General features: G+C 42.0%; 2 protein-coding genes across 9 annotated transcripts in view; one reads left to right on the forward strand and one right to left on the reverse strand.

The window, feature by feature from the left end:
• The window catches only part of myripa (myosin VIIA and Rab interacting protein a), a 45,291-nt gene extending 29,907 nt beyond the window's left edge, over positions 1-15,384 (reverse strand). For 2 of the 4 annotated variants that reach the window (XM_071362320.1, XM_071362319.1), the window contains exons 1-3: positions 14,813-15,384; positions 10,349-10,529; positions 1,200-1,421 (exon numbers count right to left, since the gene is read on the reverse strand). In XM_071362320.1, coding sequence (XP_071218421.1) covers positions 1,200-1,421; positions 10,349-10,458 — 332 coding nt within the window. In that variant the 5' untranslated portion in view covers positions 10,459-10,529; positions 14,813-15,384. The remainder of the gene's footprint in view (positions 1-1,199; positions 1,422-10,348; positions 10,530-14,812) is intronic. The other 2 variants (XM_071362322.1, XM_071362321.1) reach the window with 1 other exon arrangement.
• Positions 15,385-16,235: 851 nt separating this feature from the next.
• Positions 16,236-24,507, forward strand: LOC139551349 (uncharacterized). 5 transcript variants are annotated; one of them, XM_071362837.1, is made up of 5 exons: positions 16,237-16,478; positions 16,780-16,972; positions 18,713-18,826; positions 19,351-19,497; positions 24,267-24,507. In XM_071362837.1, exons 1-5 carry the CDS (start codon positions 16,360-16,362, stop codon positions 24,411-24,413), a joined length of 720 nt encoding a protein of 239 aa, XP_071218938.1. In that variant the 5' UTR covers positions 16,237-16,359; the 3' UTR covers positions 24,414-24,507. The 5 variants fall into 5 exon arrangements, with proteins under 5 accessions (XP_071218942.1, XP_071218938.1, XP_071218939.1 ...); XM_071362838.1 differs by having other exon boundaries at positions 19,351-19,494; XM_071362840.1 differs by having other exon boundaries at positions 16,239-16,478; positions 19,351-19,459.
• Positions 24,508-25,585: the final 1,078 nt, after the last annotated feature.

Raw genomic sequence — 25,585 nt, forward strand, 5'->3', positions numbered from 1 at the left:
AGTATTGATTCAGGGATGTGAATACTTATGTAAATGAGATATTTCTGTATTTTATTTTCAATCAATTTGCTAAAATTACAACAACAAAAAACAAAAAAACTTTGTTGTTATGGGGTATGGTGTGTAGATGGGTAAAAAACTAATATTTAATCAATTTTGAATTCAGGCTGTAACACAACAAAATGTGGAATAAGTCAAGGGGTATGAATACTTTCTGAAGGTATCTATGAGTGTCTGATACACAGTGTGAATACGGGCCTGAGGATAATGAGTGCTTCAACACAACACAGAGGTTGTGGTCCCTGTGGACTGATGTGATTTAACCTAACCATTACTGGACAACCCAGGGTAAGCTCCATAAACTGGTCAATAACTCTATGACCCTATATTGCATTGCTCATAATATGTGTCTCTAGGCCTACACGGGTGATAAACTTAGTAAATCTGTGTCTCTAGGCCTACATGGGTGATAAACTAAGTAAATGTGTGTCTCTAGGCCTACACTGGTGATAAACTAAGTAAATGTGTGTCTCTAGGCTTACACGGGTGATAAACTAAGTAAATGTGTGTCTCTAGGCCTACACTGGTGAGAACTTAGTAAATGTGTGTCTCTAGGCCTACACTGGTGATACTCTTAGTAAATATGTGTCTCTAGGCCTACACTGGTGATACACTTAGTAAATGTGTGTCTCTAGGCCTACACTGGTGATGAACTTAGTAAATCTATGAGTGGTGGTTGCCGTGTTGAGGTGCGACAGTGTGTGTGCATGTACAGTACGTTGCATAGTGAATATAAACTAAGTTGACACAGGCGGTGTACAGGTGTCACAGACAGTGACGTCTGAGAGAGGAGACTGTGGAGATTACATGTGTTTATGACAGTGTGGCTACCTGACATCTCCAGTACTAAATACATGTTAGTCACTGAGGTCGAAGGCTCAACACAAGCTCACACAGCGGATGAAGACTGTCACTGTCATTCACCATTGGCAAATAGGCTAACTACAAAATGCACACACACATAGACACACCCACACAGATTGACACACCCACACACGTAGACACACCCACACACATGGACAATTCTCTGACAGTCTTCTCTTCCATCTCCAATCCATCATCCTACTACACCTCCTTCCACCCCTTCACCCCCGCTTATACCTGTACACAGAATCACACATTCCTCCATCCCCACTGACCTGCCCTTCTGACACGCCGAGCAGACCCAGGCTTTGTCCTTCTTGCTGTAGGAGCGGCAGGTCTTGCAGACGTTGTACTTGCAGTCCAGACACGGGCGCTTGGGGTTGACCAGGAAGGTGAAGGGAGAGCAGCAGCGGATGCAGCAGCGCTCGTTGAAGCGATGCTGCCGGGAGAGCAGGGAGCAGCGACTACCCTCCTCGTCCAGCTCTTGCTTCAGCTCACTGAGGGAGGATGATGGAGAGGGGGGATTAGGGGGAAGAGAGGATGAGGTGGAGAGAGGATGAGTGAGAGGGGGAGGGTGATTTCCACCAACTGAAGTTATCTATTAGGATTTTTTTTAAATAATAGTGTAAAATTATCAGCTGTACATGAAGACTTGTGTAAGGGCCAAATTGTAGAGGAGGAACTTCTTGATGCAGTTAAAGCCTTTATTCAGGGAAAACTCCAGGGCTGGATGGCATACCAGTTGAAGTATATTAAACCTTTTATACTCTACTCAATGATACATTATTAGCATGTTTAAATCACTCCTATAAAAATTGTCAACTATCAGGTACTCAGCAAGAAGGTCTGATTTCACAATGACTGAAAAATTTACCAGGTAGTAAGTATAAAGATGCAGTCTATCTAAAACACTGGAGGCCCCTTACACTTCAGTGCTGTGATGCAAAAATCCTAGCAAAGGTGTTGTTGGATATTATTCATCCTGATTAGACATGTTTTTTACATGAACGATACCATGGAGATAAATACGACAAGTACTTCAAACAATAAAACACTATAAAAAAATCTAGGAAACCAGATCTGCTATTCATGGAAGATTTTGGAAAGGTATGATAAAGTCAATTTGATAAAGTATGACTAGAATTGATATATACAGTAAATGCTTGGACTATTTTAATTTTGGTGAATCTCTTATACAATAGGTTAAAGTTATATATAGAACTCCAGGTGTAAAATAGTAAATAATGGCTACTTCTCAGAAAGTATTAAACTTTCAAAAGGAGTAAAACAAGGTTGTACACTGTCTGCATATCTATTTAATGTGGCCATCAAAATGTTAGCTATTAAAATCCGATCCAACAATAACATGGAGGGGCTAGAAATCCAGGGCTTAAAAACAAAGGTGTCATTTTATGCTGACGACTTAATTAAGTTTCCTCTTAAATCTGCAATCTGGATCCTTGCACAGCCTCAAAGATGATTTAGATCATGTTTCTAACCTCTCTGGATTACACCCCAACTATGATAAGTATACCATATTACATATTAAGTTGCAAAAAAAATACAACACTTACATTACCGTGTAGTTTACCAATAAAATGGTCTGATGATGAAGTGGACATACATGGTATTCATATCCCTGAAGAAATAAAGGAACTACCTTACTCTGCTTATCTTAATCGGTGCACGGTCAAAATGGAAGTAAGCATATGCCGATTAAAACACATGGTTTTCTGAGCAATCCTTTTAATTATTAGGACAAGTAAACACCTTAATTGGTGTTCCAGAGGTGTACTTGATCTGTGCATGTGCATCACCAGCCAAGTGAGCCTCCCTCTTTAGTGTGTGTGAAGTGTGTCCGGAACAACTGAATGTATGCATCTTAGAAGTAGTTTTCACATACAAACTCTATAAGTCCGAAGTCAGAATCAAATATGCTTCCCAAAAATAACGTTCTCCGTGGTAGAACGTATATTTTGATTGGCGATTTGATTTTCTGCCATCAGGTAGCCTGATTTCAGATGTGTCCACGTAAACAGATTTATTAGGGAATCACTCTACTTGCAAAGCATGTAAACATTTTAATTGAACTATTATATTAATCAGACTATCCACAATAATCACATTATTGTGTGCATGTAAACATACTCATTGATGAGGGACTAGTATGATGAACTGATAACAGCCTTAAAAATTAAATAAAATCAAACCAAACTTTTTTTGTCACATGCGCCGAATACAACCTTACCGTGAAATGCTTACATACAAGCCCTTAACCAACAATGCAGTTCAAAAAAGAGTTAAGAATATATTTACCAAATAAACTAAAGTAAAAAAAGAATTAAAAATTAACACAAGAAAAATAACGACGCTATATACAGGGGGTATTGGTACCGAGTCAATGTGCGGGGGAACAGGTTAGTCGAGATATTTTGTACATGTAGGTAGGGGTAAAGTGACTATTCATAGATAATAAACAGCGGGTAGCAGCAGTGTAAAAACAAATAGGTGGGGTGTCAAGGGCAGTGTGGAGTGCGGTGTGTGGAGTGTGGAGATTGCATCATCTGTGGATCTGTTGGGACGGTATGCGAATTGGAATGGGTCTAGGGTGTCCGGGATGATGCTGTTGATGTGAGCCATGCCCAGCCTTTCAATATACTTCATGGCTACCGACGTGATTACAGACTCAATCAGGGACATGTTTAAAATGTCAGTGAAGACACCTGCCAGTTGGTCAGCACATGCCCGGAGCACACGTCCTGGTAATCCGTCTGGCCCCGCAGCCTTGTGTATGTTGACCTGTTTAAAGGTCTTGCTCACATCGACTACTGAGAGCGTTATCACACAGTCGTACGGAACAGCTGGTGCTCTCATGCATGCTTCAGTGTTGCTTGCCTCGAAGCGAGCATAGAAGTGGTTTAGCTCGTCTGGTAGGCTCGTGTTACTGGGCAGCTTGCGGTTGTGCTTCCCTTTGTAGTCTGTAATAGTTTGCAAGTCCTGCCACATCCGACGAGCGTCGGAGCCGGTGTAGTATGATTCAATCTTAGCCCTGTATTGACGCTTTGCCTGTTTGATGGTTCGTCGCAGGGCATAGCGGGATTTCTTGTAAGCTTCCGGGTTAGAGTCCCGCACCTTGAAAGTGCCAGCTCTACCCTTTGCTTATAAGCAGGAATCAGGAGGATAGAGTTTAGTCGGATTTACCAAATGGAGGACGAGGGAGAGCTTTGTACGCGTCTCTGTGTGTGGAGTACAGGTGATCTAGAATTTTTTTCCCTCTGGTTGCACATTTAACATGTTGATAGAGATTTGGTAGAACTGATTTAAGTTTCCCTGCATTAAAGTCTCCGGCCACTAGGAGTGCCGCCTCTGGGTGAGTGGTTTCCTGTTTGCTTATTTTCTTATACAGCTGACTGAGTGCGGTCTTAGTGCCAGCATCTGTTTGTGGTGGTAAATAAACAGCCACGAAAAGTATAGCTGAGAACTCTCTAGGCAAGTAGTGTGGCCTGCAATTTATCACAGTATACTCTACTTCAGGTGAGCAAAATCTAGAGACTTCCTTAGATTTCATGCACCAGCTGTTGTTTACAAATATGCACAGACCGCCCCCCCTCGTCTTACCGGAGTGTGCTGTTCTATCCTGCCGATGCAGCGTATATCCCGCTAGCTGAATATCCATGTCGTCATTCACCCACGATTCCGTGAAACATAGGACATTACAGTTTTTGATGTCCCGTTGGTAGGATATTCGTGATCGTACCTCGTCTAGTTTATTGTCCAATGATTGCACGTTGGCGAGTAGTATTGACGGTAACGGCAGCTTTCCCACTCGCCTTCTGAGGGTCCGGACGAGGCATCCGGCTCTTCGTCCTCTGCGTCCTCTGCGTCGCTTCCTTTTGCGAATAATTGGAATGTCTGCCCTGTGGGGTGTTTGGAGAATATCGTGTAAGTCCTGCTTGTTGTTGTTGTTGAAAAAATCTTTGTCTAATCCGATGTGAGTGATCGCTGTCCTGATATCCAGAAGCTCTTTTCTGCCGTAAGATATGGTTGCAGAAAAATTATGTACAAAATAATTTACAAATATCGCGAAAAAACCCACATAATAGCACTATTGGTTAGGAGACCGTAAAAGGGCGGCCATCTCCTCCGGTGCCACATCCTCTTCCCTCATGTAGTACCCTTCCTGCAGGCTCATCCTGACATGACAATGCCACCAGCCATACTGCTCGTTCTGTGCGTGATTTCCTGCAAAACAGGAATGTCAGTGTTCTGCCATGGCCAGCGAAGAGCCCGGATCTCAATCCCATTGATCACGCCTGGGACCTGTTGAATCGGAGGATGAGGGCTAGGGCCATTCCCCCCAGAAATGTCCGGGAACTTGCAGGTGCCTTGGTGGTGCAAGAGTGGGGTAACATCTCACAGCAAGAACTGGCAAATCTGTTGCAGTCCATGAGGAGGAGATGCACTGCAGTACTTAATGCAGCTGGTGGCCACACCAAATACTGACTGTTACTTTTGATTTTGACCCCCCTTTGTTCAGGGACACATTATTCCATTTCTGTTAGTCACATGTCTGTGGAACTTGTTCAGTTTATGTCTCAGTTGTTGAATCCTGTTATGTTCATACAAATATTTACACAAGTTTGCTGAAAATTAACGCAGTTGACAATGAGAGGACATTTCTTTTTTTGCTGAGTTTATATAGTTTCTTCCTCTTAACTCGGATCTCTGAGACCACACTGAGTGTGATGTGTCTTCCAGTGCCTCTGGGCTCTCACTCATCCCTATATGATATTGTGTGATGCTCCTGCATGTCAAAGAAGAAATTGAAAAGCAGGATGCATAGAGCCAACAGCAAGCACTTGGGGACAGATGGGTAGAGAGAGAGAGAGAGAAAGCCTTAGCCCAGGTACACTAGCTGCATGAAATGAGAGTTTAGCCTCTTGATGCAATAACAACTGAAAAGGGTGGCGCGTGTGTGTAGTAAACAGATTATAGCTCAATGTTATTAAGCCATTGTGTCATTAATAGACAGTAACTAAAGTACCAGTCAAAAGTTTGGACACACCTACTCATTCCATGGGTTTTCTTTATTTTTTTAAATGTTCTACATTGTAGAATAATAGAGGAGACATCAACACTATGAAATAACACATATGGAATCATGTAGTAACCAAAGTAGCCACCAACAGATTTTTACCTTATCAGCTCGGGGATTCGATCTTGCAACCTTTCGGTGACTAGTCCAACGCTCTAACCACCAGGCTACTTGCTACTTGCATGAAGGTCAGTCAATTAGGGAAATTTCAAGAACTTTGAAAGTTTCTTCAACTGCAGTCGCAAAAACCATCAAGTGCTTTGTGAAACTGGCTCTCATGAGGACTGTCACAGGAAAAGAAGACCCAGAGTTATCTCTGCTGCAGAGGATAAGTTCATTAGAGTTCACTGCAGCTCAGATTGCAGCCCTAATAAATGCTTCATAGAGTTCAAGTAAAAGACACATCTCAACATCAACTGTTCAGAGGAGACTACATGAATCAGGCCTTCATGGTCGAATTGCTGCAAAGAAACCACTTCTAAAGGACACCAATAAAAAGAAGAGACTTGCTTGGGCCAAGAAACAATGGACATTAGACTGGTGGAAATCTGTCCTTTGGATCTGATGAGTCCAAATTTGAGATTTTTGGTTCCAACTGCTATGTCTTTGTGAGACGCAGAGTAGGTGAACGGATGATCTCCGCATGTGTGGTTCCCACCGTGAAGCATGGAGAAGGAGGTGGGATGGAGTGTGGGTGATTTGCTGGTGACACTGTCTGTGATTTATTTAGAATTCAAGTCACACTTAACCAGTATGGCTACCACAGCATTTTGCAGCGATACGCCACCCCATCTGGTTTGTGCTTGTTTATTTTATTTTATTTCACCTTTATTTAACCAGGTAGGCCAGTTGAGAACTAGTTTTCATTTACAACTGCGACCTGGCCAAGATAAAGCAAAGCAGTGTGACAAAAACAACAACACATAGTTACACATGGGAGAAACAAACATACAGTCAATAACACAATAGAAAAATCGATGTACAGTGTGTGCAAATGTAGTAAGATTAGGGAGGTAAGGCAATAAATAGGCCATAGTGGCGAAATAATTTAGCATTAACACTGGAGTGATAACTGTACAGATGATGATATGCAAGTAGAGATACTGGGGTGCAAAAGAGCAAAAAAATAACAATATGGGGATGAGGTAGTTGGGTGGGCTATTTACAGATGGGCTGTGTACAGGTGTATTGATCAGTAAGCTGCTCTGTCAGCTGATGCTTAAAGTTAGTGAGGGAGATATAACCAGCTTAGTGGGACTATCATTTGTTTTTCAACAGGACAATTACCCAAAACACACCTCCAGGTTGCATAAGGGCTATTTGACCAAGAAGGAGGGTGATGGAGTGATGCATCAGATGACCTGGCCTCCACAATCATCCGACCTCAACCAAATTGAGATGGTTTGGGATGAGTTGGACCACAGAGTGAAGGAAAATCAGCCAACAAGTGCTCAGCATATGTGGGAACTCCTTCAAGACTGTTGGAAAAGCATTCCTCATGAATCTGGTTGTGAGAATGCCAGGTGTACAAGTGTACAAAGCTGTCATTAAGGCAAAGGGTGGCTACTTTGAAAGTTTCTAAAATATAAAATACATTTTGAATTGTTTAACACTTGTTTGGTTACTACATGATTCCATATGTGTTATTTCATAGTTTTGATGTCTTCACTATTATTCTACAATGTAGAAAATAGTAAAAATAAAGAAACACCCTTGAATGAGTAGGTGTGTCCAAACATTTGACCTGTACTGTATATCACCAGCATTTCATTAAAACAGGATCACAGGATCTGATGCTAACTAAACTATCCAGTGTCTTATCTCTGAAACGACCTCTAAATCAATGAGGAAATTATGAATAATAATCAATATGGTGATGAATACAGCTGAAATTCAATCAAGCCACACTTCAGGAAACCAGCGTTATGCTGTGTTGAAACAGCCCAATCTCCCCAGCCTGGCTGTACAAATCCAGACATGAATGGAAAACAACAAGATTAGTTGATGGTAAGCGCCTGCCCTGTTCACTAGAATCAAACACAGCAGCAGCAGCAAAACTCACTTCCTAATCACTGGGGAAGTGAAGGGTAAAACGTCTGGTTGGAAGATAGAGCGGTGAAGAGCGCCAACAAGAGTATGCTGGATATGCGAAGGTTGTACAGCTGTGATATAAACTAAGTGAAGCCTTGGTCTTTACAAACTGGTCATCCTCTTGTCAGTTGCCACTATCTTGAGATCAGTCAAGGAGGAATGAAAAAAGGTTCAGCTTAAGCTAAGCCTAGTTAGAGTCTCCAAGGACTGAGCACACACTCCTTATGCGGTTTATAAATTCCAGGTTGTAGCGACAGCACATCTCTACTACTGTCAGTCAAGTGGATCAAGCCTCCATGGTAGCTACATCTCCATGAAGTTGATACGTACCTCATTGCACTGAGTGTCGCAATAGATCACGAGTGAAGGCTGGCCAGACACCAAAGATTCAGGCCAAGACTTTGATTAGTCCAAAACAATCTAGGCCAAATCCCCCATATTTCAGTTACCACTGAATCAACAACAGCCTCGTGAGCCAGCCTGGTTGCGTGATAGCGCACCATTTTAACACAGCTATCAGACTGGTTCTGCGAGGCTAGATCAACTCTGTGCCCATTAGGACAGAATAACTCACTGTGGTTTTCAGACGTGGTTTTCAACAGGGAATGAGATAAAATCGCACCCTGTACATAAGCATGCATTAGAGTGAGAGAGAAAAGAATAGAGAGAAATAGAGAGAGAGAAAAGAAAGAAAGAAAGAAAGAAATAAAGAGAGAGAGGGAGAGAGAGAGAGAGAGAGAGAGAGAGAGAGAGAGAGAGAGAGAGAGAGAGAGAGAGAGAGAGAGAGAGAGAGAGAGAGAGAGAGAGAGAGAGAGAGAGAGAGTAAACTGTCCTGTCCCTGAAGGTTCTGGAGCATAATCGAGAGATGGGACTGAAGTGATGACATTCTAATGTTATTTTACCCCTCTGAAGGCTCACTCAGCAGGTCTAAGGAAAGGTGAGAATGCTTCTCACTGCTCACTACCTCACCACGCATAACTCAGACCATGAATACATTAACAGATGCGCTTAATTCATTGTGATTCTGGGTATTCAGGACCAACCAAGGACACCTCTTAGTTTCATTCAGTTAGTATCCAATTATCACAAACAGCACACTGTGGTCTTGACGCTTGTATCTAAGGACCTTCAATAGCTGTCATTTGAATTCATACACCCCTACCTAATTGTGCAAATCTGAAAGGACTGGTAATGACTGTATGGGTATAAGCAATATAGTACTGTACAGTAATGACTCTATTTCCCCCTTGATAGGCCATATTGATTATCCTTATCCAATCCTCTCAGATCTCCCCAGGTCCCTTGGGGGTTTGAGATTGGGTGTATACCAGTTTCCATGGTGATTTAGGCAGGAGGTGAGTCATAGTCAAACAGGAAAGGGCAGGCTCTTCCTGTCTCTTGTTTTGGAGACACAGTGGGCCAGAGGCAGGATGGGAAATCTCCTGTGATATCCAATGCCTGGCCTCCAGCCACCCAAGTCATAGACTGGTCTCTCTGCTACCGCACGGCAAACAACAAGTCTGGAACCAACAGGAGCCTAAAGAGCTTCTACCCCCAAGACATAAGACTGCTAAATAGTTAGTTAAATAGTTAACCAATAGCTACCCGGACTATCTGCATTGACCCTTTTTGCACTAACTCTTTTGACTCACATACGCTGCTGTTACTGTTAATTATCTATCTTGTTTCCTAGTCACTTTATCCCTACCTACAGTATATGTACATACCTACAGTACCGGTCAAAAGTTTGGACAAACCTACTCATTCAAGGGTTTTTCTTTATTTTTTACAATTTTCTACAATAAGAGTGAAGAATAAGAGTGAAGACATAAAAACTATGAAATAACACATATGGAATCATGTAGTAACCAAAAAAGTGTTAAACAAATCAAAATATATGTTATATTTGAGATTCTTCAAAATTGCCACCCTTTGCCTTGATGACAGATTTGCACTCTCTATTTTTCATTTTTTGTTCTCTCTGCGTTGTTGGGAAGGACCAGTAAATCAGCATTTCACTGTTAGTCTACACCAGTTGTTTACGAAGCATGTGACAAATACAGTATGATTTGATTTGAGCTAGATGGAAATCTGTGATCCTCCATAACCCATAGCAAGTCCCAACAAGTTGACTACTTTAGAACAGTGAAAGCCTTCAATGGCACTACCCATGCTAAAACAGGCTTTGTGGCAAGTGCGCCCTCCATCCAACTCTATGGTCCAAAGGTCCAAACTCACCTGAGGCGCTCGTCCTCTTTCTTCCGGAGCCTCATGTCCCGCTGCACCACTTGTAGAACGTGCTCTGCCTCATCGTCCGTCAGTCCCGACATGTCCAGCTTCCGCCTCATGGCTGACTCAGGTACCACTGTCAATCCAACACCCTGCCCCAATCTGTTGTCTCCACTGAGCTCAGGAGAGACTGTAAGGGGATGACAGACATTGGGAAAAGGTCAAAGGATGACGTTTCTCCTAGATTATGATATAAGGACAGGTTGGGTTGTTTCTTCTAATGGTTAAGGTTTGGATTTGAGAGGGTTAAGTTTGTCTTCAGTGTGTGCCTAGACCAACACAGCACAACAGAGAACTATGCTCAGTGTGGTCTCCTCCTTCAGCAAAGTCATTTTCACTGAGCACACTCTTAGAAAAAGGGTTCTAAAAAGGGTTATTTGCGGAGGAATAGGGTTCTACCAAGAACTGTTTTCGTCTGAAGAACCCTTTTTGATAAACAACGGTTCATTGTAAGGCAAAGGGTTCTACCTAAACCTTTACAGTACTGACAATTTATATTTCTGCCATGATTTCTGTCTTTCAAATGAGTATTTTCTGTGATTTTATTGAGCAGAGAATAGGTGAATAGAAGGGAGTATGAGTGAACCAGCAGTGTCCCCATGGGGACAAACCGAATAACCATATATGGTTCTACTTTGCACCTTTTTTCAAAGAGTCACACACTTCTGTATCACTAACAACTAGCTACATCAAGATTAAACTAAAACAGATATACAGTTGAAGTGAATGTGAAATGTCAGAATAATAGTAGAGAGAATTATTTATTTCAGCTTTTATTTCTTTCATCACATTCCCAGTTGGTCAGAAGTTTACATACACTCAATTAGTATTTGGTAGTATTGCCTTTAAATTGTTTAACTTGGGTAAAACGTTTCGGGTAGCCTTCCACAAGCCTCCCATAATAAGTTGGGTGAATTTTGGCCCAATCCTCCTGACAGAGCTGGTGTAACTGAGTCAGGTTTGTAGGCCTCCTTGCTCGCACACACCTTTTCAGTTCTGCCCACAAATTTTCTATAGGATTGAGGTCAGGGCTTTGTGATGTCCACTCCAATATCTTGACTTTGTTGTCCTTAAGCCATTTTGCCACAACTTTGGAAGTATGCTTTGGGTCATTGTCCATTTGGAAGACCCATTTGCAACCAAGCTTTAACTTCCTGACTGATGCCTTGAGATGTTGCTTCAATATATCCACATAATTTTGCCATCTATTTAATATGCCATCTATTTTGTGAAGTGCACCAGTCCCTCCTGCAGCAAAGTACCCCCACAACATGATGCTACCAACCCCCATGCTTCACGGTTGGGATGGTGCTCTTCAGCTTGCAAGCATCCCCCTTTTTCCTCCAAACATAACAATGGCCATTATGACCAAACAGTTCTATTTTTGTTTCATCAGACCAGAGGAAATTTCTCCAAAAAGTACAATCTTTGTCCCCATGTGCAGATGCAAACCGTAGTCTGGCTTTTTTATGGCAGTTTTGGAGCAGTGGCTTCTTCCTTGCTGAGCGGCCTTTCAGGTTATGTCGATATAGGACTCGTTTTACTGTGGATATAGATACTTTTGTACTTCTTTCCTCCAGCATCTTCATAAGGTCCTTTGCTGTTGTTCTGGGATTGATTTGCACTGTTCGCACCAAAGTACGTTCATCTCTAGGAGACAGAACGCGTCTCCTTCCTGAGCGGTACGACGGCTGCGTGGTCCCATGGTGTTATTACTTGCGTACTATTGTTTGTACAGATGAACGTGGTACCTTCAGGCGTTTGGAAATTGCTCCCAAGGATGAACCAGAATTGTGGAGGTCTAACATTTTTTCTGAGGTCTTGGCTGATTTCTTTTGATTTCCCCATGATGTCAAGCAAAGAGGCACTGATTTTGAAGGTAGGCCTTGAAATACATCCACAGGTACACCTCCAATTGACTCAAATGATGTCAATTTGCCTATCAGAAGCTTCTAAAGCCATGAAATCATTTTCTGGAATTTTCCAAGCTGTTTAAAGGCACAGTCAACTTAGTGTATGTCAACTTCTGACACACTGGAATTGTGATACAGTGAATTATAAGTGAAATAATCTGTCTGTAAACAATTGTTGGAAAAATTACTTGTGTCATGCACAAAGCAGATGTCCTAACCGACTTGCCAAAACTATAGTTTGTTAACAAGAAATTTGTGGAGTGGTTGAAAAACTAGTTAATGACTCCAACCTAAGTGTATGTAAACTTCTGACTTCCACTGTAGAAATTAAACCTTTTTTACTTCATAGGTCTAATGAAATGTTGTGTCTGTGTTGATTTCACAATATAGAGCATGCACCAGGAAGGAATACATGGTGGCTCTGCAGTCTTTCGTCAGTGTGGGGGCTTTCTGGTATGCAGGTCAGGCAGAAACACCTTCCTATCCAATCCTTACATAGCATCATTTGTCTTCCCGTGTACCAGTAATGCAGGAAGAGAGCCATAAACATTCTGAAATGCACACTTCTTTACAAAATGTTATAAAAATGATCTCCTTTTACAGAAGACTGACTTGTAATTAGTCCCTTTTCACTGTGATGAGATGCCTTTACTTGAGTGAAAGAATATAACCTCATCATCCATAAATTAAATATAACTGAAGGCTCTGACTCTGTCTTAAATCAAGATACCATTGTCTAGATTGGTTCCAAGTCCTTCATTTCCTCCAAGACAAAAGACAAATCATGGTTGGTATTGTGTGTGTACGGGAAACACAAAACGAAATATTTAAGATGAACAATGATGAATGAAAAGCTCAACTAACGCTCTGTGCTGAAAAACAAGACTGAACACAAGATTACAAGTGTGACTGATTGAAAGAAAGCATGGGTGGGCTACACTGTGCTAGATACTTGTACTCTCAGATTGAACAACACGTTGAGCTGTCTGACTCTTCAGGAGCAGCCAAACACCCACCAGACCTGGGTTCAAATACAATTTGAAAACCTTCAAATACTTTTAGCGTTCGCTTCAGCCTGCCTGAAGTGGCAGATTGGTGGGGTTTGCACTTTTGCAACTGTTGTATTGGATCCATTGCACCGGGCAAGGTCAATCAAGCCTAGATAAAATATTTGAAAGTATTTGAAATAGTATTTGAACCCAGGTATGACACCTATCACTGGCTTGTTAATAACTCCTGATTAAAGTACTAACTACAGCAGGTGATTAGGACTGCTCTCAGCACAGCAGCACCCTAAACCCCATGGTGAGAGAACACACATTTCAATCTGCTAAGCCACAACAATCAAGCCGTTTTGAAGGGAGAATTAGTACTCATGACCTGAATTACATTTCCCAAGTGTTTCTTTTTCTCTCATTCTGACTCACAGAGCAACATTTCAAACAACGTCAACTGTATATGAACTAGAGGACAATCAGGACAGTCAGACCCGAACCCAAATGGAGCCAACGACAACCAGACCTAGACCCGACCCGTACCCTAATGGGTCTGTCTGGGTCTAGACCAGACTCGATTGGACCCAAGTGACAAAAACAAAAGAAGAATATCAGCCAAGTTGCCATTCTGGTAAACAAATAGTTTTTTATATGTTGGCTAGGCCTTTTATAAATCAATAAGTTCACCTTACTGGTGTAAAATAAATATGCTATAGGCTATGCAGAGCTGTGGCCGAGTCCATTCGGGTCAATAAGCTGTAGTTGACTCGAGACCCGATGACAATCAAACACACCCGACCCGGACCTGAGGGAAAAGTTTGAATTTTTGGACCCGGACTTGCTCAGGTCCTGGGACGGGTCTGGGTGTCAGAAGTCCCAGAAGAGATTCAACTGTGTGTGTGTGTGTGTGTGTGTGTGTGTGTGTGTGTGTGTGTGTGTGTGTGTGTGTGTGTGTGTGTGTGTGTGTGTGTGTGTGTGTGTGTGTGTGTGTGTGTGTGTGTGTGTGTGTGTGTGTGTGTGTGGGTGGGTGGGTGTGTGTGCGCACGTGCGTGCGTGTAGGTAGTCCAAAAGCTGATGTCTCAGTCCAACTCTGACATAATAACGTATGATAACTGATTTACAATCTGATGAGCTGATGTGAGGAGGAACACAGGAGTGCCTATTCCTGGAGTTAACAGCAAACATTGCCTGCATCTGTACAATCCTGTTAATCCATTCAGTATCTCTTTTGGAGGGGGAGAGATAGAGAGAGAACGAGAACGAGAGAGATTGAATGTACATTTGTGAATAATTCGTTATTATACCAGTACTACCTTGTGATGATAGTTATGAACAGTGAAATCCAATTCATATTAATCAATTGGCTATTACTATTAAGATATTCTGCTTCATCAGTCGTATAGTATTACTATAACTTTGACGGGGTGTAATAATAACCTTTTAATGTGTCACTAAAAACGTACTTTATATCGGAACATTCACATTTAGAGAAATAAGTAACTCACCGGTCCGTGTCCCAGTCTTCTTCTTCTCAGTTCCACACCAGTACAGTAAGCAAATCCCGGTCTCTGGCCAGATGTTGTGCAAGTCAGCTGTCGTGCGCGCATTAACACGATTTATACAAAAAAAACTGAAACACTCTAGCCTACATGATCATATCCGTGTAAGTCAAGTCCATTTCATGTTAGTCTCTTCAGAATGTCGACTGACTTTTTAGGCAACTCATACATAAAGCTAGTAACCTATGTTTCTGTCTCTGTACAGTACGGAAAGGGCGGCATCTGGACTACTAACAAGCGCAATTGAAGTTGCAAACACCTGCTGGCGAAAGAGCCTATCAGATCGCGACATGTAAACCGTTATTTTACTGTTTGGAATGAACGCGGCACAGTAGGCTAAACTGTAAATTAATTTGTACAGCCCGTCAGTAATATCACAAAGACTATGCCACAGTAGTTAAATTCATCGACAAAAGTTAATATAATTGAGCAATACATTTTCCATTAAATGTTTTTAACTGAATGAGAATAAAGTCATTATATTCTAAGCTTCCAACATCTATTTCTAAGGAGCAACTATAGCTGGATTTGAGGTTAACTTTTCATGGAGCAAAGTTTAACACTCCATAATCACATTGGCCTACTAAACCTGAAATGCGATGAAATAATACACTTGTAAATACAAATTTGTTCATGGGCACATTTTAGCACATTTTAATGTAAGTCATGATCAACCGAATGCTCTCTGATATTTTTATCCTGGTATCCCTTTCCCATTCAGATAGCCTTGCTCCTCCTATCCTTACTGAACCCAATCAGAAAACAATGCATTCTATACACGCGTCAGCCCAGCATGAAAAAAGAGAAAAACAGGTACTCAACTGCAAGAGATGATGAAATAAATACAAACGAATAACCAGGAAACTCCACAGCCTGTGACTATATCCCAGAAAAAGAAAAGCAAGCTCCTACTGGAACAGTGAACAGTCACACAGTGAGGTTCCTGGGGTAAGGAGGCTTTTTGTAGCCTGGTCCCAGATCTGTTTGCGCTGTCTTGCCAACGTGAATGGTCATTAGTGTGACACAGATCTGAGTCCAGACTTTTTGAGGGGGCCAGTAAAGTGATTCTTTGGAGAATTAAGCTGGACTAATGATTGCTTCATGTGAAACCCAGTCACATGAGGATCCAGTCAGCTGGGGCTGCTGCCAGGGCTATGGTGTGGTGTGGTGTGGGAGGGCAAAGTTCACTGGGGGCCTCTGCTGCTCCATGGCACGTCTCTAATCTCTGATGCTTGTAGTAGACTCGGTATCAGAGCGCAGAATCACACCATAATCACACTATTCCCCATATACTGCACTAAGTACTACACTATACAGGTAGTTGAATTGAATTGAGAGAGAGAGGAATGGAGAGCGAACTGGGAAATGGGTGTGTTGCATGCATGTGTGCATGAGTGTGCGAAATGCGTTTGTGCGTTGTGCTTGCGCATGTGCACCCGTGTGATAAAAGTACAAAAGGGAGTTGAGTGTGTAGCACGTTCTAGTGTATCAGTATGGAGCAGGCTATGTGGCTGCTGGGCATCCTGTGTCTGCAGGTCTGTCTGCTCTCTACCACAGCCCTCCCTGACCAGACAGACGAACAGCAGCCATACAAACCAACCAAGAAGCCATGGTAAGACATTCCAATCCTCTGTTCTTTACTGGTCAGAATGAACTGGGTTTTTCTACCCACAGAGTTAAATAGAACACAAATGTAAATGTGTCTCCATGGGTCTAACAACCTTTGGGGTCGGGGAACATTGTGAGTCAGTGAGGGTTTGTCCGCTAAGGTCACAAATAAAGTAATCAGTACGGTACATGTTTTAGGCAAATGTACTCTTATCTTCAGAGCACATTAATGATATTACTGTGTGCATGTGCAGCTTCAACTGTGTGGCGTGACACACATCATATGTTTTCACTCAATTATCCAGGACCTCTGCCATTCAGGACCTCTATACCAGGCGGTGTCAGAAGAAGGCCCTAAACATTGTCAAAGACTCCAGCCACCCGAGTCATAGACGGTTCTATCTGCTATCGCATGGCAAGCGGTACCGATGCTCCAAGTCTGGAACCAACAGGGCCTTGAACAGCTTCTACCCCCAAGCCATAAGACCGCTAAATACGGTAAAACTTCAATTAGTAGCTCAGGCGTTTATCACTGAACACCAACAACGCTTATTAGAGTCTATTTCCTTAATACACACAGCTTTTGCTCAATAAAATGTTGAAAAGACCACCGCACTGTTTACTGTGACCAGTATGACCAGTATAAACATTATAATACCAAATCCATCGCAGATCAGACTTGCAAAGACCAGGCTGCCTATCATACACCCCCGATTTCGTGCTTCAGCACCATTCTCTCACCAGGTTCACCTTGTTGAGCTTTGTATCCCCCGTAGTTCCAATCACACCAGATAGAATTCACTATTCAACGTTTGTTCAGGTCCCCAGGACATCGTGAGATGACTTCAATGCCGTCCACTTGGGGCAACTTAACCGTCAAAGTTAATTATGATTGACCGTCCAAAGAAAATCTGTTTTAACAACCTTTTAACAGCCTTGCCTACTTTCTCTTCGCCCATAGACATTTATCTACCCCTGGACAAATGTTGAATACTGAAGTGAGATCTTGTTGCTAGTTGAGCTGACCATGTCAAACCACACTTCTGTTTCATCCATGGCAAGGGTGTGGCTCTCCTTTCTCTTCTTTTGCGCAATCTTTGCGGTACTCACTGTAGTTTACTCACAAACAAGAGAATTAGACCCGGCGTTTATTTGAAACAGGCGCTTATTTGCTGATACTGTACGTGTGTCGATGCCCGGCTATTAAAAGGAACAGGCAGCTATTTGAGACTGCGTTTATCTGAAGTTTTACAGTAGTTAGTTAAATAGTTAACCAACAGCTACCCGGACTACCTGCATTGACTCTTTTCTGCTCCTCACATACGCTGCTGCTACTGTTTTTTATCTATCCTGTTTCATAGTTACTCTATTCCTAGTTATACGTACATAATTACCTCAATTACCTCGTACCCCTGCACATCAACTCGGTACTAGTGCCCTGTGTATATAGCCAAGTTATCGTTACTCCTTGTGTATTTATTATTGCTTTTATTATTAAGTGTTATTACTTTTCTATTATTTCTCTATTTTCTTTCTCTCTGCATTGTTGGGAAGGGCCCGTAAGCGTTTCACTGTTAGTCTACGCCTGTTGTTTACAAAGCATGTGAATAATAATATTTGATTTGAATTGAATTATAGTAATGGAGAATGGAAATGTACGAATAGATGAATTGCTATCATATTCATATGTCTGTGAGGCTTATGTTCAGAAGGTTTTTTACTTCCGATGTTCATTTCTCTATAACTAATTCCTGTTAACAATGAGGATGCAATTGTTGTATTGGGTAATATCCTGCTGATGTAGTTATTGCATGGTGTCAAAGATAATACCAACTCCTTATCTTATCTGAGGGTACAGTTCCAGTGCTAGAGAAGTCACATTGGGCCATTGGGGTTGTCGAAGCAATTGTCATGGTAACACGGTGCTGTCCTCTCCCTACCACAAACCCATGTAATGTTATTCATCCACACGTACAAGAGAGCTATCCAAGCCTACTGTAGCTAGGCCGGCTGGGCTGTCTGTCCACTTTAGTGAAGATACATGTTATATAATACATGAACTCCACTAACATCACTAAGGTATGAAAATATATGCGGTCAACAGGAAGGCTCATGTCCGATCATACTGTGAGCACCACCTCAGATGAGAAGCAATTAACCCACAACTTCAGAAGATGAATTTGAGAAGAACCACTGTACTTGTTTCCACGGTCTGATTCCTCTCTCGTCTGGCCTCAGAGTTCAAGGACTAAGAGGCAGACTGAGGCCGAGGGCCAGTGCAGGAACGGCTGTCTCTCCCTCGTAGGAGAGATGAGTGGACTCTCCGGAATGCCTGGGCCTCCTACCGGTTGGGTAAGACTCGGTGATTCGATTGGATGAGTTCATTAGCCACATTCACAGGGTCGCAGATGTAATTGCAGGGTAGAGTGAAATTCTTAAACTCAGAGCTACAACAGTGAAGGTCAAAAAGAGAAGGGAATTAGAAAATATGAAATAATAATATATACATATATATACATATTTACAACTGTAACAATGATAAATGTCCATTAGGGGTTGGAGGCAGGGTAAATGTCCACGGGGGTTTGGAAGTCAGGGGGGCAGGAGGGGGACAGGGGGAGCAGGTAACTGCCTAGTGGTGGCTATTCAGCAGCCTGATGGTCTGTGGGTAAAAGCTATTGGTCAGTCTGACAGTTTTTGACATGATGCTCCCACACTACCCGCATCTGAGTGATGGAAGCAGGGAGAAAAGGCCGTGGCATGGGTGGCTTAGGTCCTTGACAACCAAACAAAGATCTGAAGAATCAAAGTGGTTGAGTGGTCAAGAACCACTGTTCTTGTTTCCACTGTCTGAACCCTCTCTCCCCTATCCTCAGAGTTTAAGGATTAAGAGGCAGAAGAAATTCAGGAGAGAATGCAAGAAAAACCTGGAAATGTGTCGCTCCCGCCTAGGATCCTTGACACCCATGAGTGATGCTGGGCGCAGTTGGGTAAAACACCACCAAACACCAACCAAAGAGGTTGTAAATAAAGCAGAAGATGAGAAAAGTGATATTTTCTTATGGTATGACAATATGTATCACGTTTCAGGTAAGACCCAGATGCAGACCATGTTGAATTAACAACAGTTTATTAATCCAACAGGGGCAGGCAAAAGACAGGTCAAGGCAGGCAGGGGTCAGTAATCCAGATAGACAGGGCAAAGGTACAGGACGGCAGGCAGGCTCAGGGTAGACAGGCAGGCTCAGGGTAGGCAGAGGTCAGAAATCCAGATCGGTGGGGCAAAGGTACAGGAAGGTGAGCAGGCAGGCTCAGGGCAGGCACAAAAGGTCAAAAACAGGAAAACAAGAAAACAGGAACAATCGAGAGCCAGGAACAGAGGGAAAACTTTTGGTAGGCTAGACGAAACAAAACAAACTGGCAACAGACTAACAGAGCACACAGGTATAAATACACAGGGGATAATGGGGAAGATGGGCAGCACCTGGAGAGGAGTGGAGACAATCACAAAGACAGGTGAAACAGATCAGGGTGTGACAATATGTAATAACTCTCAACAGAGAGACTTACCCCTATTACCGCCTAAACCTCTATCGCAGGTGAGAAACTAACTAATTAGTACATGTTCATTTCCTTTCTTGTTAATATACGTATTCAGTGTCATTAGTAAAAATGTTTCATCCCTTGCTGCTGCTCAAATGGCCTTTTTCCCTTTTACTTCCTTGGCGGCTCTTTATAGAACCTCAAGGGGGGCTTCATACAAATGCTTCGTTTGTAAAGTATGTCTTAGTGTTGGAGCGTACCCCTGGCTATCTATAAATAATTAAAAACAAGAAAATTGTGCTATCTGGTTTGCTTAATATAACTAACTTGAAATAATTTTTACTTTTACTCTTGATACTTAAGTACATTTTAGCAATTACATTTAGTTTTGATACTTAAGTATATTTAAAAAATAAATTATTTTTGACTTTTAGTCAAGAAGTATTTTACTGGGTGACTCACTTTTACTTGAATAATTTTCTATTGACGTGTCTTTACTTTTACTGAAGTATGACAAGTGGGTACTTTTTCCACCACTGGTATAGGGAATGGAGGCCATTTGGCTCAACTTACCCCAATGCAAACATTTTGACTATATTAGTCCACACAGCTACAAGGATGCACTTTAATGCTAGGTTTAGAACCTCATATTGGAGCATATAGAGACCCCAACTGATGTACAAAACAATCTTAAAACTACCCCTATCTACTTTGGTTTAGATACAAGCATCATAACACAATACAATAATTTTACTTTGTGAAAATCAGTTTTTTGGACCTAACTTGCTTATCACTTTTTCATGTGGTTTCTTCCTTCACAGACTCCTTGAAATGATAACCTCTTCCTAAATATTTGGTCACATGATTATTTTTATGTATGGTTTCCCAGAAATAAAGGGAGGCTCAACTTACCCCACTCTACCCTGCATACTGTTAAGAGAGGAGAACAAAATGTATATTTGAATCTGTCAGGTGACCAAGCCAACTCCCAAATCCCTTTTTTCAGCCTCTGCTTTACTAACAACCTCTTCAGTTCTTCATATGTGTTTAGCTGTCTCTTACCCAATGGGGAGGTGCGTGGAAGGAGCGCTCCTCTCCTAAGCGGGAGTGACAGATTCATGGCTTTTACTGGCTGGCATTGGCTCCTGACTTTCTCCTGACTCTTAATCCGTGAACTCTGACGTGAGAGGAGAGAACAATCAGTGATTGGAAACAACATTGGCTCTGTCAAATGTGTTAATTAGTAAGTTTCTCACCTGCGATAGAGGTATAGGCGGTAATAGGGGTAAGTCTCTCTGTTGAGAGTTATTACATATTGTCACACCCTGATCTGTTTCACCTGTCTTTGTGATTGTCTCCACTCCTCTCCAGGTGCTGCCCATCTTCCCCATTATCCCCTGTGTATTTATACCTGTGTGCTCTGTTAGTCTGTTGCCAGTTTGTTTTGTTTCGTCTAGCCTACCAAAAGTTTTCCCTCTGTTCCTGGCTCTCGATTGTTCCTGTTTTCTTGTTTTCCTGTTTTTGACCTTTTGTGCCTACCCTGAGCCTGCCTGTCTACCCTGAGCCTGCCTGCCGTCCTGTACCTTTGCCCCGTTTATCTGGATTACTGACCCCTGCCTGCCTTGACCTGTCTTTTGCCTGCCCCTGTTGGATTAATAAACTGTTGTTAATTCAACATGGTCTGCATCTGGGTCTTACCTGAAATGTGATACATATTGTTATACCATAAGAAAATATCACTTTTGAAGTCGGAAGTTTACATACACTTAGTTTGGAGTCATTAAAACTCGTTTTTCAACCACTCTACACATTTCTTGTTAGCAAACTATAGTTTTGGCAAGTCGGTTTCCAACAATTGTTTACAGACAAATTATTTCACTTATAATTCACTGTATCACAATTCCAGTGTGTCAGAAGTTTACATACACTAAGTTGACTGTGCCTTTAAACAGCTTGGAAAATTCCAGAAAATTATGTCATGGCTTTAGATGCTTCTGATAGGCAAATTGACATCATTTGAGTCAATTGGAGGTGTACCTGTGGATGTATTTCAAGGCCTACCTTCAAAATCAGGGCCTCTTTGCTTGACATCATGGGAAAATCAAAAGAAATCAGCCAAGACCTCAGAAAAACATGTTAGACCTCCACAATTCTGGTTCATCCTTGGGAGCAATTTCCAAACGCCTGAAGGTACCACGTTCATCTGTACAAACAATAGTACACAAGTATAAACACCATGGGACCACGCAGCCGTCATACCGCTCAGGCAGGAGACGCGTTCTGTCTCCTAGAGATGAACGTACTTTGGTGCGAACAGTGCAAATCAATCCCAGAACAACAGCAAAGGACCTTATGAAGATGCTGGAGGAAAGAAGTACAAAAGTATCTCTATCCACAGTAAAACGAGTCCTATATCGACTAACCTGAAAGACCACTCAGCAAGGAAGAAGCCACTGCTCCAAAACCGCCATAAAAAAGCCAGACTACGGTTTGCATCTGCACATGGGGACAAAGATTGTACTTTTTGGAGAAATGTCCTCTGGTCTGATGAAACAAAAATAGAACTGTTTGGCCATAATGACCATCGTGATGTTTGGAGGGAAAAGGGGCAGGCTTGCATGCCGAAGAACATCATCCCAATCGTGAAGCGCGGGGGTGGCAGCATCATGTTGTGGCGGTGCTTTGCTGCAGGAGGAACTGGTGCACTTCACAAAATAGATGGCATCATATGGAAGAAAAATGATGTGGATATATTGAAGCAACATCGCCAGACATCGGTCAAGGAGGTTAAAGCTTGGTCGCAAATGGGTCTTCCAAATGGACAACGACCCCAAGCATACTTCCAAAGTTGTGGCAAAATGGCTTTAGGACTACAAAGTCAAGGTATTGGAGTGGACATCACAAAGCCCTGACCTCAATCCTATGGAAAATTTGTGGGCAGAACTGAAAAAGTGTGTGCGAGCAAGGAGGCCTACAAACCTTACACAGTTACACCAGCTCTGTCAAGAGGAATGAGTCAAAATTCACCCAACTTATTGTGGGAAGCTTGTGGAAGGCTACCCAAATTGTTTGATCCAAGTTTAAGAATTTAAAGGCAATGCTACCAAATACTAATTGAGTGTATGTAAACTTCTGACCCACTGGGAATGTGATGAAAGAAATAAAAGCTGAAATAATTAATTATCTCTACTATTATTCTGACATTTCGGATTCTTAAAATAAAGTGGTGATCCTAACTTACCTAAGACAGGGAATTTTTACTAGGATTAAATGTCAGGAATTGTGAAAAACTGAGTTTAAATGTATTTAGCTAAGGTGCATGTCAACTTCCGACTTCAACTGTACCTGTGTGAAAGAGAGGCTATGATAGAGAAGCAGAGGAACACAAGGTATTATCTGATGACATGGAGTCTGAGCTTGATAAACATATCAAGAATCTCGCGGACAAGTTTCATGGGCTTAGTTACCTCAAATGCAGAGACGTTGCCTACAAATTGGCACATCAAAACAACATTCAAAAGTTTGGGGTCACTTAGAAATGTCCTTGTTTTTGAAAAAAAAGCAAATTTTGTTTTCCATTAAAATAACATAAAGTTGATCAGAAATAGTGTAGACATTGTTAATGTTGTAAATGACTATTGTAGCTGGAAACGGCAGATTTTTTATGGAATATCTACATAGGCGTACAGTGGGTGATGGCGCTGGTAGGTCAATGTTTAATTCATGATATGGGGGTGTAGTATATGTATGACTACATTCAGATACTACACCCCCATATCATGAATTAAACATTGACCTACCAGCGCCATCACCCACTGTCACAGGACATCATCACCCGCTTACCCCAAGGCAGCTCAATTTACCCTGTTCCTAAGCTCAACTTACCCCATACCCCAGGGGTAAGTTGTGCATAAGAGACCACCTTTTTTGGACAAGCTATGTTTTCAAAACTAGAATGTTGACATGAATTCTGATTATTTCCAGGGATACACAACATCCTGAGATATATGTAGATATCTTTGTTAGAAAGAATACTATATTTCCCTTGACGTAGTGATGCTGAATATGAGATATCTCAACATACCCCACTCTCCCTTAATCACAATCAACAGGAAGGCGTATCCCCTTTCCTGCCTCATAGACCTCGTCCTCCTTCACTCCACCTTAAGTGAGAAACAAACAAATTAAGGCAAGCCACTGGGCTTGTTTCCATCTCTGATCGTTCTCTCATCTCGCTTTGGTGTTCCAGGACTTAAAGGCAGGAGAGGCCAAGAAAAGCCAAGAACAAGAACAAGCAAGAACATACCACAAAGTGGGTGGTGTCGCAATTGAAGGCAGCCCAATAGCTGCTGAAGACGTACTCATCTATTCGCTACTGGATTATCAATACCAATAATAACTACTGTGTTTGTTGGTGTTTTATTTCTCTGTATGCATTTAGACTGCAAAACTATGTGAAAGGTCTTTGCAAATAAAATTGACTGTTGTTATTATTGTATTACTATAATCATTAGTTGTAGTTGTCATGGTCGCCTCTGTATGTTACAAAATCACATATTAAACCAAACCAACAGCCAGGGAAGCCAAGATCAACTCCCTCTTGTCTGACAAGCTGTTCCAATAAGAAAGTATACTACTCAATCCAGTGGAGGCTCCTCAGATGAGGAAGGAGGGGACCATCCTCCTCAGTGAATTTCAGAAAAATAAAATTGGTGAAACATTTAAAAAGTGATAATTTTTTTAGATAAAACTACACTAAATATATTCACATCACCAAATAATTGATTAAAACACACCGTTTAGAAATGAAGGTCTACAGTAGCCAACAGCACTCTGTAGGGTAGCACCATGGTGTAGCTGGAGGACAGCTAGTTTCCATCCTCTGGATACATTGACTTCGATACAAAACCTAGGAGGCTCATGGTTCTTAACCCCTTCCATAGACTTACACAGTAATTATGAGTACTTCCGGAGGACATCCTCCAAACTATCAGAGCTCTTGTAGCATGAACTGACATGGTGTCCACCCAAAGAAAGGATCAGAGAATGAATCTAGTACTGAAAGCATAAGCTACAGCTAGCTAGCACTGCAGTGCATAAAATGTGTTGAGTAGTTGACTCAAAGAGAGAGAAAGACAATAGTTAAACAGTTTCGAACTACTATTAAAAAATTAAGACGCAAAAGAGAGAGAGAGAGACAGCTAGCTATACTTCATAGTGTTTTTTCCACTGACTTAGCTAGCGAATGCAGCTAGCTAGTTTAGCCTACTCAAACACCCGGCTCAAACAGAAAGGGATACTATGTCAGCAAGCTGGCTATGGCTATCCAACACTGGAACTCTTCCAAGTCAAGGTAAGCTTTTGGTTTTATAAATGTATTGCCACCAGGGCCCGCCAGTAACTGCTAAACTGCTTGCTGACTGTACACTGTACTGCATGATTGTAGCGGGTCTACTAACGCGTTACTTCTAGTAGCTATGTTGACTATGACGTTAGCTAATATGGTGACAATGATATAGGTCAGGGTTCCCCAACTGATTTTGGCCCAAGGGTGGTTTTATTTGGCCA

This window comes from Salvelinus alpinus, chromosome 23 (assembly GCF_045679555.1).
Source record: "Salvelinus alpinus chromosome 23, SLU_Salpinus.1, whole genome shotgun sequence".
Taxonomy (NCBI): domain Eukaryota; kingdom Metazoa; phylum Chordata; class Actinopteri; order Salmoniformes; family Salmonidae; genus Salvelinus; species Salvelinus alpinus.

What these genes read in the sequence shown, in the direction of transcription:
- LOC139551349 (XM_071362837.1), top strand. Translation starts at nt 16,360, where the DNA reads ATGGAGCAGGCTATGTGGCTGCTGGGCATCCTGTGTCTGCAGGTCTGT. An exon ending in CTGGGCCTCCTACCGGTTGG is followed by an intron (nt 18,827 to 19,350) that starts GTAAGACTCGGT and finishes CCCTATCCTCAG; the next exon opens with AGTTTAAGGATTAAGAGGCA. An exon ending in AAACACCAACCAAAGAGGTT is followed by an intron (nt 19,498 to 24,266) that starts GTAAATAAAGCA and finishes TTGGTGTTCCAG; the next exon opens with GACTTAAAGGCAGGAGAGGC.